The sequence below is a fragment of the Salmo salar genome, chromosome ssa10, assembly GCF_905237065.1.
Source record: "Salmo salar chromosome ssa10, Ssal_v3.1, whole genome shotgun sequence".
Taxonomy (NCBI): Eukaryota; Metazoa; Chordata; class Actinopteri; order Salmoniformes; family Salmonidae; genus Salmo; species Salmo salar.
In genome coordinates, this window is record NC_059451.1 from 79,726,988 (window position 1) to 79,742,348 (window position 15,361).

At 41.3% G+C, this 15,361-nt stretch overlaps 1 protein-coding gene across 2 annotated transcripts in view; it reads left to right on the forward strand.

Moving 5' to 3' along the window:
* Positions 1 to 12,127, forward strand: part of LOC106560995 (protein phosphatase 1H) — a 63,789-nt gene extending 51,662 nt beyond the window's left edge. The window contains exons 9-10 of one of the 2 annotated variants that reach the window (XR_006757001.1): positions 6,533 to 7,063; positions 7,180 to 12,127. Coding sequence is in view for 1 of the 2 variants with exons in the window: in XM_014124510.2 (XP_013979985.1) it covers positions 6,533 to 6,684; positions 7,180 to 7,327 (300 nt within the window). In the remaining variant the exon portion in view is untranslated. The remainder of the gene's footprint in view (positions 1 to 6,532; positions 7,064 to 7,179) is intronic. The other variant, XM_014124510.2, reaches the window with a different exon arrangement.
* Positions 12,128 to 15,361: the final 3,234 nt, after the last annotated feature.

A 15,361-nucleotide genomic window follows, 5' to 3' on the forward strand; every position in this document is an offset into this window, starting at 1 on the left:
GGCAGTGGCTCAGGTGGTTGTTGTCCTTGATGATCTTTTTGGCCTTCCTGTGACATGGGGTGCTGTAGGTGTCCTAGAGGGCAGGTAGTGTGCCCCCGGTGATGCGTTGTGCAGACTGAACCACCCTCTGGACAGCCTTGCGATTGTGGGCGGTGCAGTTGCTGTACCAGGCGGTGATACAGCCCGACAGGATGCTCTCAATTGTGTATTTAAAAGTTTGAGGGTTTTAGGTGACAAGCCAAATTTCTTCAGCCTCCTGAGGTTGAAGAGGCGCAGTTGCGCCTTATTCACCACACTGTCTGTGTGGACCATTTCAGTTTGTCGTGACGTGTACGCCGAGGAACTTAACTTTCCACCTTCTCCACTGCTGTCCTGTCGATGTGGTGCTCCCTCTGCTGTTTCCTGAAGCCCACGATCATCTCCTTTGTTTTGTTGACGTTGAGTTGGAGGTTGTTGTCCTGACACCACACTCAGAGTGAGCTCACCTCCCTGTAGGCTGTCTCGTCGTTGTTGGTAATCAAGCCCACTACTGTTGTGTCGTCTGCAAACTTGATGATTGAGTTGGAGGCGTGCATGGCCAGGCAGTCATGGGTGAACAGGAAGTACAGGAGGGGGCTGAGCACGCACCCTTGTGGGGGGGTCCCAGTGTTGAGGATCAATGAAGTGGAGGTGTTGTTTCCTACCTTCACCACCTGAGAGCGGCCCGTCAGGAAGTCCATGATCCAATTGCACAGGGCGGGGTTGAGAGCCAGGGCCTCAAGCTTAATGGACAGCTTGGTGTGTACTATGGTGTTGAATGCTGAGCTTTAGTCAATGAACAGCATTCTTACATAGGTATTCTTCTTGTCCAGATGGGATCGTGCAGTGTGATTGTGACTGCATCATCTGTGGATCTACAGTACTGGGGCGGTAAGCAAATTGAAGTGGGTCTAGGGTGACCGGTTACGTAGAGATGATATGATCCTTGACTAGTCTCTCAAAGTACTTCATGATGACAGAAGTGAGTGCTACGGGGTGATAGTAATTTAGTTCAGTAACCTTTTCCTTCTTGGGTACAGGAACAATGGTTGCCAACTTGAAGCATGTGCGGACAGCAGACTGTGATAGGGAGCGATTTAATATGTCTGTAAACACACCAGCCAGCTGGTCTGCGCATGCTCTGAGGACGCGGCTAGGGATGCTGTCTGGGCCGGCAGCCTTGCGAGGTTTAACACGTTTAAATGTCTTACTCACGTCTGCCACGGAGAAGGAGAGCCCACAGTCCTTGGTAGCGGGCCGCATCGGGTGGCACTGTATTATTCTCAAAGCGTGCAAAGAAGGTGTTTAGTTTGTCTGGAAGCAAGACGTAGGTTCCGTGACGAGGTTGGTTATCCTTTTGTAGTCCATGATTGTCTGTAGACCCTGCCGCATGCGTCTCATGTCTGAGCCGTTGAATTGTGACTCCACTTTGTCTCTATACTGACATTTTGCTTGTTTGATTGCCTTGCGGGGGGGAATAACTACACTGTTTGTATTCGGCCATATTCCCAGTCACCTTTCCATAGTTAAATGTGGTGGTTTGCGCTTTCAGTTTTGCACTAATGCTGCCATCTATCCACGGTTTCTGGTTAGGGTACGTTTTAATAATCCAATACACTTCCTTATAAACTCACTCACCGAATCAGCGTATATGTCAATATTAATCTCTGAGGCTATCCGGGAACATTTCCCAGTCCACGTGATCAAAACAATCTTTAAGTGTGGATTCCGATTGGTCAGACCTGCGTTGAATAGTCCTTAGCACAGGTACATCCTGTTTGAGTTTCTACCTATAGGAAGGGAGGTGCAAAATGGAGTCGTGGTCAGATTTTCCGAAAGGAGGGCGGGGAAGGGTCTTGTATGTATTGCGTAAGTTAGAGTATCAGTGATCCAGTGTTTTACAAGTGCGAGTGCTACAGTCAGTATGCTGATAGAATTGAGTTAGTCTTGTTCTCAAATTTGCTTTGTTAAAATCCCCAGCTACAATAAATGCAGCCTCAGGATATATAGTTTCCAGATTGCATAAAGTCCAGTGAAGTTCCTTGAGGGCCGTCGTGGTATCGGCTTGAGGGGGGATGTACACGGTTGTGACAATAACCGAGGAGAATTCCCTTGGGAAATAATATGGTCGGCATTTGATTGTGAGGAATTCTAGGTCAGATGAACAAAAGGACTTGAGTTCCTGTATGTTGTTACAATTACACCATGAGACATTAATCATGAAACATACACCCCCGCCCTACTGTTTATTCCTGTCGGCGAGATGCACAAAGAATCAAGGTGGCTGTACCGACTCCGACAGCATATCCCGAGAGAGCCATGTTTCCGTGAAACAGAGTATGCTACAATCCCTGATGTCTCTCTGGAAAGCAACCCTTGCCTTAATTTCGTTGACCTTGTTATCTGGAGACTGGATATTAGCGAGTAATGTACTTGGAAGCAGTGGGTAGCGTGCGCGCCTCCGAAGTCTGGCCAGATGACCACTCCGTCTGCCTCTTCTTCGGCGGCGTTGTTTTGGGTCAGCCTCTGGAATCAGTTCAAATTCCCTGCGTGGTTCGGAGAAAAGATCCGCTTCGGGAAAGTCGTATTCCTGGTCGTAGTGCTGGTAAGTTGACATCGCTCTGATATCCAATGGTTCTTCCTGGCTGTATGTAATAACACTTAAGATTTTCTGGGCTAACAATGTATACATCAAAAAACGAAATACTGCAAAGTTTCCTAAGGACTAGAAGCAAGGCAGCCCTCTCTGTCAGCGCCATATTTTCCAGAAGATACATAAAGAGTGTGCTGTAGCAGAGGTAACGGGCACAGTAACACTGATCTATACAGTTAGAAGACCTCTTTGTGGAACCTGCAGGCGCTAGCTGTCTTATCATAAAAGATGAGATCAAGCTCAAGGAAAGGAAGACCATATGGTCATTTCCATGTAAAAGGACCCACGAGCACCAACGTGAAGTTCATAGGAGCATCTCAAATTGGGTGTCAAATGAAAGCTAAGAGTCTATATTTGTGAGAAATGAAGGCATATATACTTTTTTCAACCATTTTCCATCCTGAAGATTCGGAATAAGCAAAGGCTTTGATTTCTGGTCAAACAGATGGAAAATGGGTTTTAGAAAACATCTACCGGTACTAGAAAAGTCTTAAGGTATTAGAAATGCATCAAAACATCCTAAAAATGTTTGAAGACTCCTGCCAACTAATATTAACTTATATTTAGTTTTGGAGAAATGTTTGAAATTATTTTACCAAAAACCTGCATATCTTTAAGATTTTTTTCAAATGTCTCATCCTCATGAGGGAGGAAAATGAAAGTTCACAGAAGTAATAAGTAAAGGTAGACATATCAATTTTGTTTATGAATTATTAAGTGATTTAAAACTCAATTCCTTTACCAAATCTGTAATGGAATTTCCCAAAATTCATGCAATTGAAATGGCTACAATGGGAAATCATAGTAGCGACAAACCACATTTGGGTTCACAAGTTTAGACAGCGCAGTAGAGGGTAGTACTGTACAGTAGAGCACATGAGTTGAGTACACTATATTGTACTCTACTGTACTCTACTGAGCTCTACTGTGCTGTACTTTGATGTCCAAACTTGTGAAACTTAGACGTCTATGAATGGTTCAGATTTGGTCTGGACCAACCAAATTTGATCTTGTTTGGGGGCAGAGCTCATTAAAATAATAGTCAGTGTGTAGAGTAGCATCCACTTCATTTATTGTAGTTCAATAACCAAAATATATTTTTTCAAAGTTGTTGTGCCATGTCATAGCTGACATCCCATTTTTTCTGCAGACATCATTGAATCTTGAGTTTTTGGAAAATGTGGACATAAAAAAACAGATTTTGCCAAAATTCAGTTAGTCCTTCCAGTAAATGTGTTTTCGAAGTTTACATACACTTAAGTTGGAGTCATTAAAACTCGTTTTTCAACCACTCCACACATTTCTTGTTAACAAACTATAGTTTTGGCAAGTCAGTTAGAACATCTACTGTGTGCATGACACAAGTCATTTTTCAACAATTGTTTACAGACAGATTATTTCACTTATAATTCACTGTATCACAATTCCAGTGGGTCAGAAGTTTGCATACACTAAGTTGACTGTGCCTTTAAACAGCTTGGAAAATTCCAGAAAATTATGTCATGGCTTTAGAAGCTTCTGCTAGGCTAATTGACATCATTTGAGTCAATTGGAGGTGTACCTGTGGATGTATTTCAAGGCCTACCTTCAAACTCAGTGCATCTTTGCTTGACATCATGGGAAAATCAAAAGAAATAAACCAAGACCTCAGAAAAATAATTGTAGACCTCCACAAGTCTGGATCATCCTTGGGAGCAACCAAACGCCTGAAGGTACCACGTTCATCTGTACAAACAATAGTACACAAGTATAAACACCATGGGACCTCGCAGTCGTCATACCGCTCTGGAAGGAGTCGCATTCTGTCACCTAGAGATGAACGTAGTGCAAATCAGTGCAAATCAATCCCAGAACAACAGCAAAGGACCTTGTGACGATGCTGGAGGAAACAGGTACAAAAGTATCTATATCCACAGTAAAACGAGTCCTATATCGACATAACCTGAAAGGCCGCTTAGTAAGGAAGAAACCCCTGCTCCAATACCGCCATAAAAAAAGCCAGACTACGGTTTGCAACTACACATGGAGACAAAGATCATACTTTTTGGAGAAATGTCCTCTGGTCTGATGAAACAAAAATAGAACTGTTTGGCTATAATGACCATTGTTATGTTTGGAGGAAAAAGGGGGATGCTTGCAAGCCGAAGAACATCATCCCAACCATGAAGCAGGGGGGTGGCAGCATCATGTTGTGCGGAGTGCTTTGCTGCAGGAGGGACTGGTGCACTTCATAAAATAGATGGCATCATGAGGAAGAAAAATTATGTGGATATATTGAAGCAACATCTCAAGACATGAGTTGCAAATGGGTCTTCCAAATGGACAATGACCCCAAGCATACTTCCAAAGTTGTGGGAAAATGGCTTAAGGACATCAAAGTCAAGGTATGGGAGTGGCCATCACAGAGTCCTGACCTCAATCCTATAGATAATTTGTAGGCAGAACTGAAAAAGCGTGTGCGAGCAAGGAGGTCTGTAAACCTGACTCAGTTACACCAGCTCTGTCAGGAGGAATTGGCCAAAATGTACCCAACCTTTTGTGGGAAGCTTGTGGAAGGCTACCCGAAATGTTTGACCCAAGTTAAACAATTTAAAGGCAATGCTACCAAATACTAATTGAGTGTATGTAAACTTCTGACCCACTGGGAATGTGATGAAAGAAATAAAAGCTGAAAGAAATATTTCTCTCTACTATTATTCTGACATTTCACATTCTTAAAATAAAGTGGTGATCCTAACTGACCTAAGTCAGACCTGTCTTTTGCTAGGTAAAGCCCCGCATTATCTCAGCTCATTGATCACCATAGCAGCACCAATCCGTAGCAGGGGCTCCAGCAGGTATATTTCACTGGTCACCCCCAATGCCAATTCCTCCTTTGGCCGCCTTTCCTTCCAGTTCTCTGCTGCCAATGACTGGAACAAATGACTGGAACAAAAATCACTGATGCTGGAGACTCATATCTCCTTCACTAACTTTAAGCACCAGCTGTCAGATCACTGCACCTGTAAATAGCCCATCCAACAACCTCATCCCCATACTGTTTTTTGCACCCCAGTATCTCTACTTGCCCATTCATCTTCTGCACATCTATCACTCAAGTGTTTAATTGCTAAATTGTAATTATTTTGCCACTATGGCCTATTTATTGCCCTTATCTTACCTCATTTGCACACACTGTACATATACTTTTTTTCCTATTGTGTTATTGACTGTGTGTTTGTTTATTCCATGTGTAACTCTGTTGTTGTTGGTGTCGCACTGCTTTGCTTTATCTTGGCCAGGTCGCAGTTGTAAATGAGTACTTGTTCTCAACTAAATTTTTACTAGGATTAATTATCAGGAATTGTGAAAAACTGAGTTTAAATGTATTTGGCTAAGGTGTATTGTAAACTTCTGACTTCTTCAACTGTAGCTCATTCTAATGTTTCTACTACTGTACATTGCATTTTAGTTACACTGTTTGTACACACTGCATATTTATTTCTACACTGGATTCATAACCCCCTCTATCTACTGCTGTACATATTATTCTTAGTACATCATGTGTATATATGTATAGATTGCATTTGGATTACTGTTACAGTGCTATTTAGTTGTTAATTGAATTTATTCTGGCATTTTGATAATTTTTTTGTATACGTTTTAATATTGCGTACTGTGACATTTTACTGCATTGTTAGGAGCTAGTAACATAAGCATTTCGCTGGACCCGCAACATCATCTGCTGAACTGTGTACGTGACCAATAAACTTTGATTTTATAGTGGTAGAGACATGTTACAAATGATTTACAGACAGGATGTGCCTCTGATCTTCTCTCTGGAATAACATAACCATTACCTCCCTCTATGCCCATCCACAGGTCAAAGTTTACCCTCTGACTCAGTACGAACACGGGGCGGATGACGTCCTGGTGATGGGGACAGACGGGCTGTGGGACGTTCTCTCCAACCAGGAGGTTGCCGAGGCAGTCACCTGCTTCCTGGCCAACTGTGACCCTGATGACCAGCATAGGCATGTTGCGTTCATTCTACTGTAGCACAGCTGCTGCCCCCAGTCAGATAGAGAGATAAATATTGTAGTCACAAGCCTGAACTTCCACTCACCCTGCTCTTATTTGGAGAGGATGACCGTTGTTATCTTGTCGTAATTACACACTTTTCTAAACATTTGGATAAGTACTTTCTGAAGTTGATGAAGAGCTTGTGAGACTAGTAATGGAAAGATTCCTTTCTTGAGGATGCCATGGCATGGGGGTTGATTTAAGTAATCAAAACAGGAAAAACATTCAAATCGTTTCCGAAATGTCCTACCCCTTCAAGGCTTTCTTAGTTTGGGGATTAGTAAGTTCGCTTCAGGTGGCTAGTGGAAGCGTTTAAAGACTTTCTGAATGGTAGGTTGTCATGTCATTATTCTCTTGCTATTTGTACACACACTGGAGATTAACACAACTAGCTGTCTGCTTTATGTCTCTGTATACTGTCCTTTGTCTCTTCCATTTTGCTCCAGGTACACGATGGCAGCTCAGGACCTGGTCATGAGGGCGCGGGGGGTTCTGAAGGACCGAGGCTGGAGGATAGCCAACGACCGGCTGGGCTCTGGAGATGACATCTCCGTCTACATCATCCCTCTGATGTACGGAAACCGGCAGACCTAGTCCAGGCCCAGCTCGCCAGCACCTACCATGGGACTCAAGACATAGGCTGTGTCCGAAATGGCACCCTATTCCCTATATAGTGCACTGCACTACTTTTAGCCAAGTCCATAGAAAGTAGTGCACTATATAGGGTATGGGATGCAATTTTAGGCACTCTCCCAAGTGGCAGACCTAGCTGAGGCCCAGCTAACCACCCACCATGGGACTCTAGACAGGCTGCTCCCCCTCTCCCATCTATCATAACCCCCCTTTCCTTAAATCAATGTCGTGGTGCTCACACAGTGCTTAATCCTGGATTGTTTTCCTGGGGAAGCAAAATGGCACCTGGTTGTTGTACAGTACAGGGTAGCGTGATTGTGCTTCTCTCTTGTGAAAGGAAATTCTCAGGATGTTACAATATACAGTACCTTCAGTTTCTTCTTTTGTTTCTGTGCTGCAAATGAAAAATTGACAATTCTGGAGTCAAAGACCTATAAGGGCCATGTATTTTAAACTTTTGAGTAGGCTATGGTTTCTGCATAGCCAAATATTTTCTGTTACAATGGAAGGCTATAGCTTTCACAAAGGTGATCCTACTCTTTTGGATATCGCATAGGACAATTTTAAATGAAGGGCAAAGGAACCGTCTTTCGAAGTGCAGTGCTTTATGGTGTTGGTTTTTAGCCTATTTAGATGAGCTATTGTTAATATATTACTGATTATGAACATGTAAATAAGCTTAAACATGAATGGATTTTAGATATAGATTTCAGTTATATACCCTGTTTGAGTTGTGTGTACAGTATACGTTATGGAACCTGTTTTGTTCCTATGATGTTCCGTGTGTCTTTTCTGACTAAAGTCAACCATCCACAAGTCACTGACCTAGACTAAGGGTGTCAAACATACAATCTGGCCTAAGGGTGGTTTTAGTAAAAATCGGTTTTATGTTTAGAAATGATAATGGACCTACATTTTATACAGTTTCTTGACTGTGTTCAACTGGCTAATAATCACCAAAATGAAAGCTAGACAGTCAGGGAGCATCAAATTCCAAAAACGATGGATAGAGGACTTTTTTTTTAACCACATTTTGACAGCTAGGAAATAATAAAAATATATATGACTAGCAAAATGACTGACTCTTCTGACCTAGACTGTACAATCCTACCACAAACATACTATGGCTTTCAGAACCATGGTTTGGGTGTTCCTCTCCAAGTGTAAAATGAATGAAGTCAGACTGGTTTTATTGCCAGTGACTGTTTAACTTTTCTCCATTTTGATCGGTTTGTATTTTCTTTGTCATTGCTGTACTCCTGAATCTGAATTTACTTAAAGGATATGAAGGGACACATCTTCACACTCGATTAGGGTTGCAAACGGCATGTATATTACTGGGAACTTTCTATGTTTTTTTGGTATCTTTCAAGGATTTTATCCTATCCATCACAAGACATTTAGTGGCCATTTTGGGTACATCTGATTATCACAGGGGTCTGTAATAATCTCTGGCCCTCTGTGTGGCTTTATCACATGTACAATATATGAAATAATTGAATAAGATAAAGTATAGAATGAGAAAGCTGTAAAAACATTATCCTAAATATATATTTAGAGAATACCATTGGTGTTTAATGAGGGTTACAGCATTAAATATCTTTATTTTTATAAAATATTTTACAAACTTTTATTTTAATTACTATGTATTTATTGGCTTCAAACTGGTGTCAGTTGTGAAAAAAAAGTCAGTTGGAAGAGTTGCAGAGGGATAATCAACGAAGGGCTATGCGTTCTATGCAAAACAATAATGAACAACGTGGAAGGTGTGTTCCAAGACGCGATAGCGGAGTAAACTGACCTTCCATGGAGTTGGATAATTTCCCAGAGAACGCATAGAGCCCCGAGTTGATTATCCGTTTTATACCATAGCTATACTTTAACACATTTGCCAGAAATGTGTTCAAGTTGCCGTGATAACCAAACAGACGTGTTTGTTTAGCTAACCAAACCATCAGTCCTAGCTTGCTATTATGAAAATCGAATTCAACAATGCCAATAATGTTTTCAATTCGACTTTTGCTTTCAAAAGCAGCTCAAACAAAACATGTAAGAGTGAACTATAGCCATTGAATTTTATGGTGTTGATATACCGTGCCTTTATAGGGAAATGACGCATGCTCTAGAATGCCAATCAGAAACAAGTATTCAACAATGCCATGGTATAGTTAAGCAATAAGACCCAAGGGGATGTGGTATATGGCCAATATGCCACAGCTAATGGCTGTTCTTAAGCACAACGCAGAGCAGAGTGTCTGGATACAGCCCTTAGCCATGGTATTTTGGCCATATACTCTACCACAAAGCACTGCCGAGCCTTATTGCTATTATAAATTGGTTACCAAAGTAATTAGAAGAGAAAATATTTATTTTTAATCATACCCGTGGTATACGGTCTGATATACCACAGCGTTCAGCCAGTCAGCATTCAGGGCTCAACCGCCCAGTTTATAATTGAAAAAAATTATGTTGTTGATTAGATGCTTTTTTTTCATTAATTAGGCTATTTTCTCTTGAACCATAAGATCTATCTACTAGAAACCCTTGCACAATATGGACACAGATAAAACAAATTAATACTATATGATATATTTTTTTACAGTTCTAGTATCAATTACCAAAGTTATGATAGATTGTGAAAGATTTTCTGTGAATTATCAAAATTACTGAAGATTGTGGTAACTTTGGTAAATTACTGGTAGCTTTGCAACCCTACATTTGATACAGAATAGTGAAACATCTACCTCATGCTTTTGGTTTGTTTTAAACAAGAGATCCAATCCCTTGTCCCTGTTTCACCTGTGCATTTTTTCTGTATGTCAAATACATGTCAGCATCATCCTGTGTTGCGAGCTTGTTTACTTTAGAAATATGACACTGCATAGGTACTGTGCATGTGCCATTCTTTACTTAAATAATGTCATGTCATTAGTTTTCATACTAGTATGGCTTAGTCTAGCTCTGTTCAACATTGTATAATGGCAGGGATGGGCAACAGTTGCGCTCGCATACACACAAAACATTTTAGTCCCCCCCCTCGAGAGCGGAGATTTTAAAAAAAGTTTAGAGTTCATTTTGAGAATCTACAAATTTTGCTATGGGGTGTAGAGAAAATGTTGCAGTTCTAAAGCAAGTTTGCTGCAATTCCACACAGTTTGCAGTTTTTAATATGATAACTGACTGATTTCACAAAGTCAATCGGGGCCCACTGATGATAATTTCGACCATAATAAGTTTATATAGTTTAGCAGCCAGCTAATTTAGCTGTCGTTGGCTAATTTACTGACTCTGAAATAACAAGATAAAAACTGTTGATGCACAACCAAATTTCTTAAATTGCACCATGTGTATTTTACTATTTTAACTCTCAACAGTAAGTTGAGACCCCCACTGAGTCCCCCCCCCCCCAAAAAAAAACAACATATTTGATCAAAGGGCGTTCAAAAGGAGAGTTGATAGTTGCCCATCCCTGTATTAGGGGAAAGTCCCCTATCTGTCATATATTACATGAATATGACATAAGTATAAATGGTTTACTGAATGTTGTGAGGGCAGAATATTTACTTGAGACATGGTTGTGTCATTTTATCTTGAAACAAATGCTTGATTTAATCAAAAGTTCAAGTTACAACAAGTGTGTATCTCTCAAATGAACATTCAGACCTTAAAGGCTAGAGTTACATCAGATACATGTATTAGGAAGTGTTTAGGAGAAACACAAGATGCATTGGAATGTTGGAATGAAACTGTTGCCCTCTGTTTTTTTTGGTCGTTTTGAAATGATGTTTACTTGTAGTTTACTGTTCCTATGTCACACAACTCAGGGAGCTATGTGACTGATTCTCATGCCGGATGTTGAACAGAATGTTTTCTCTGTTAGAGTGTATTTTATCCTGTATCCTTGTGTTGTTGTGCAGTCTGGTATTTACACTTTGCTTGAACCGATACTCTGCAAACTAACCATTTATGGCGTTGACCTGAATCAATTTCTGTTCAGATACAGTATGAAGGATGTACAGTGTTTTGGGTTCCCACCTTTTTCCCTTTTATGGATCAGAGGATGGAACTAGCATCTATTTAAATGCTTGATGCACTTCAGTGATGTAGTATGTATATTCTTTATTCTATACAGTGGGCTGACAATGTCTGCTGGATGATCAGTCAGGAGCTACATTAATAGGCATTCCACCTCACGTAGGACCTCTACTGATGACACTGATGCTCTAAAGATAAACCCATACAGTCACTAATGATGTCAGAACTTGGGACTTGCAAGATGTGTCTGTGGCGTTTTCAGTGGATTCCTATCTGAGTTGTTTAAAAAACGTTTTTAGGGAGGTGTTGACGTCTACAACCGCGGTTTCTAATCCAGTCAAATCAGTATCTAGTCATGCATATATTCCATGTTAACTCTTACCACTGTTTACCTTTGTTAGCATGTTTCTTTTCAAGCTGTTTCAAAGTGTTTCTGTTTTGATTACACAAACTGTACTCAACTGCTCTATGACTGACTCGCTCAAAACAATACAGAAAGAGACTCATGCAGAATGTAAAAAAGAATTGTAAATACAGTACAATGTAAAAAGACAAGTCGGAAACAAGTCTATCCTTTGTAATACTGTATATGTTGGACATTTTTTGTAACTCCAAAAAACACTAAATGAATTAAACGGGAATTCGTAATGTTTTCAAAACGTAAATGCAGTGTAAAAAATTAAGGATTGCTTTTACAATTTATAAAAAATGCTGTGTGAGCCATCATTCCAAAGCCTCTTTTCTTGTAAATGTTATAAGTAAAAATAAATGTACAAAGGGTACACACATCAACACAACGTACCATTGTGTATATCTACAACAACAGATTTAGATAGACCTACATTATGTAAATCAGATGGATACAGTACATTCTACACAGGACTCGTATAGGAAGCCTTTGTGTCTCGAGTGTTTAGGGCTCAATTACCAGATGGCACTAGACGTTTTTCTATAGACAGATGGAAGGTGGTGATTGATTCCCGAGTAGAGCAGCGCTTTGGTGAGCCCTGTGTGGCATGCAGGGAGGATTGGCCCCCTGGGGGAGCAGACAGCTGGAGTGCTGGAGACCTGTCTGGAAGGAGGGAGGAGGTCGACTGTCTGGCTGTTCTGATACCAGGGCTCTCAATTTGTCTTTCCGTGATTCCTCACATCCAGACTCCTTGCCGGCAAGTGTCTATCCTGTGAAAATGTATGAAAAAAAAGCATATACATTCTATCAATAATTTAGTCATTTTCATGTTTTTTTCTGCATGATAAAATCGATTTCTAGTACATCCCAAATTTGCGGTGATCTGGTACAAAATGCGCAAGGATGCCAGGGGAAAGAGCCGAGCCATGTGTCTTTCTCCCGCCCCTTCAAACTCAATGCAAGGCATTGACATGACTTGCGCTAGCTTGTTTTTACTTTTTTACTGCCAGCTAACGGACGGCGAAAGGCAGGCAGAATTTCAATGCCTTTCATGTGTCAATATGTCCCATTCATTTTCATTGTTCTCAAATAATGCATATTGGCGTGTAAAAAGTAATGGATGGACTTCACGTGTCATCTCTTCACACGTCATCTGCCGCCTTTTGGTGGTTATGCTCGATTTGCTGCTAGCTGAAGTAAACTGATCAGGATGGCTAACACATTGCATCTGAAACAGTTTTCAAAGTTGGATTTTCTAAGGGGTGATAGGGAATGGAAGACCAACACCTGATTTTAGGGACTTTAATCAAAGGAAGGGACAGAAAGTAATACGATCATTTCAATCTGAGTGTTATAAACGGAAAGACTGGCTCTGTGGCTAAGCAACTAGCAGCAGACTCTAATGCTCACAGCGTGTGGATAAGAGACAGTTACTGCGACTTGAACAACTTGCCTATAGCAGAGATTTGCCTGCGACAAGCCGGCTACTCAAGACCTTTTCATGGTCCAGAGTACCAGTGCCCCTCCCACACGCCCGCTGTTTGGTAAAACATCGCGATGCATTTTGGAGAACTGGTGTGACCTACATACAGTTGAAGTCGGAAGTTTACATACACCTTAGCCAAATACATTTAAACTCCGTTTTCACAATTCCTGACATTTAATCCTAGTAAAAATTCCCTGTTTTAGGTCCGTTAGGATCACCACTTTATTTTAAGAATGTGAAATGTCAGAATAATAGTAGAGAGAATGATTTATTTCATATTTTATTTCTTGAATCACATTCCCAGTGGGTCAGAAGCTCCTGACAGCTGGTGTAACTGAGTCAGGTTTGTGGGCCTCCTTGCTCTCACATGCTTTTTCAGTTCTGCCCACCAATTTTCTATAGGATTTGAGGTCAAGGCTTTGTGTTGGCCACTCCAATACCTTGACTTTGTTGTCCTTAAGCTATTTTGCCAGAACTTTGGAAGTATGCTTGGGGTCATTGTCCATTTGGAAGACCTATTTGCGACCAAGCATTAACTTCATGACTGATGTCTTGAGACGTTGCTTCAATATATCCACATACTTTTCCTGCCTCATGATGCCATCAATTTTGTGAAGTGCACCAGTCCCTCCTGCAGCAAAGCACCCCCACAACATGATGCTGCCACCCCTGTGCTTTACGGTTGGGATGGTGTTCTTCAGCTTGCAAGCCTCCCCCTTTTTCCTCCAAACATAACGATGGTCATTATGGCCAAACAGTTCTATTTTTGTTTCATCAGACCAGAGGACATTTCTCCAAAAAGTACAATCTTTGTCCCTATGTGCAGTTGCAAACCGTAGTCTGGCTTTTTCTATGGCGGTTTTGGAGCAGTGGCTTCTTCCTTGCTGAGCGGCCTTTCGGGTTATGTCGATATAGGACTCATTTTACTGTGGATATAGATACTTTTGTACCTGTTTCCTTCAGCATCTTCACAAGGTCTTTTGCTGTTGTTCTGAGATTGAATTTCACTTTTCACACCTAAGGAGGAGCGAAATGGAGACAGAACGCGTCTCCTTCCAGAGCGGTATGATGGCTGTGTGGTCCCATGGTGTTTATACTTGTGTACTAGTGTTTGTACAGATGAACAGTGGTACTTTGCAGGTGTTTGGAAATTGCTCCCAAGGATGAACCAGACTTGTGGAGGTCTGCAATTTTTTTGTCTGAGGTCTTGGCTGATTTCTTTAGATTTTCCCATGATGTCAAGCAAAGACACACTGAGTTTGAAGGTAGACCTTGGAATACATCCACAGGTACACCTCCAATTGACTCAAATTATGTCAATTAGCCTATCAGAAGCTTCTAAAGCCATGAAATACTTTTCTGGAATTTTCCAAGCTGTTTAAAGGCACAGTGTATGTAAACTTCTGACCCACTGGAATTGTGATGCAGTGAATTATAAGTGAAATAATCTGTCTGTAATTTTTGGAAAAATGACTTGTGTCATGTACAAGTAGATGTCCTAACCAAGTTGCCAAAACTATAGTTTGTTAACAAGAAATCTGTGGAGTGGTTGAAAAGCGAGTTTTAATGATTCCAACTTAAGTGTATATAAATTTCTGACTTCAACTGTAGATCATCCCTAGGAAACAGAGGGAAGATCTCCAAAGGTCCAATGAATTGCTATCTCGCCTGTCATGCAGGTCTTGTTACACAGTAGGGTAACACTCTGTTGTGTCGTTTTTGAGGGTGTGCGTTGCTTACGCAAAACCAGTCTCCAAGCCTTTAGCCCGTCACATGGGACAGTCTATTGTGCTTGAGGCTTTCCCATGGCAGCCTTTTGAGCCGCTGGAAAGTGTTGAATTGTAATCTTTATATTCTAACCAGCTTTGCCATCTATCTTATGCCTGCAAAGCAAGTGAGTGGGCTGCACGCACTGTCAGCCCACCGTTCGTGCCTTCAGTTTGCCCCGGGGTCTTCCTGGATACCTTGGTACCCAAACACCTCCTTTATGCCTAGGGTCAGCGGCAACCGTCTTGTAGCAGGCTGGAGCTTGTGGTTACACCCACCGCTCTTACCGTTTACAGAA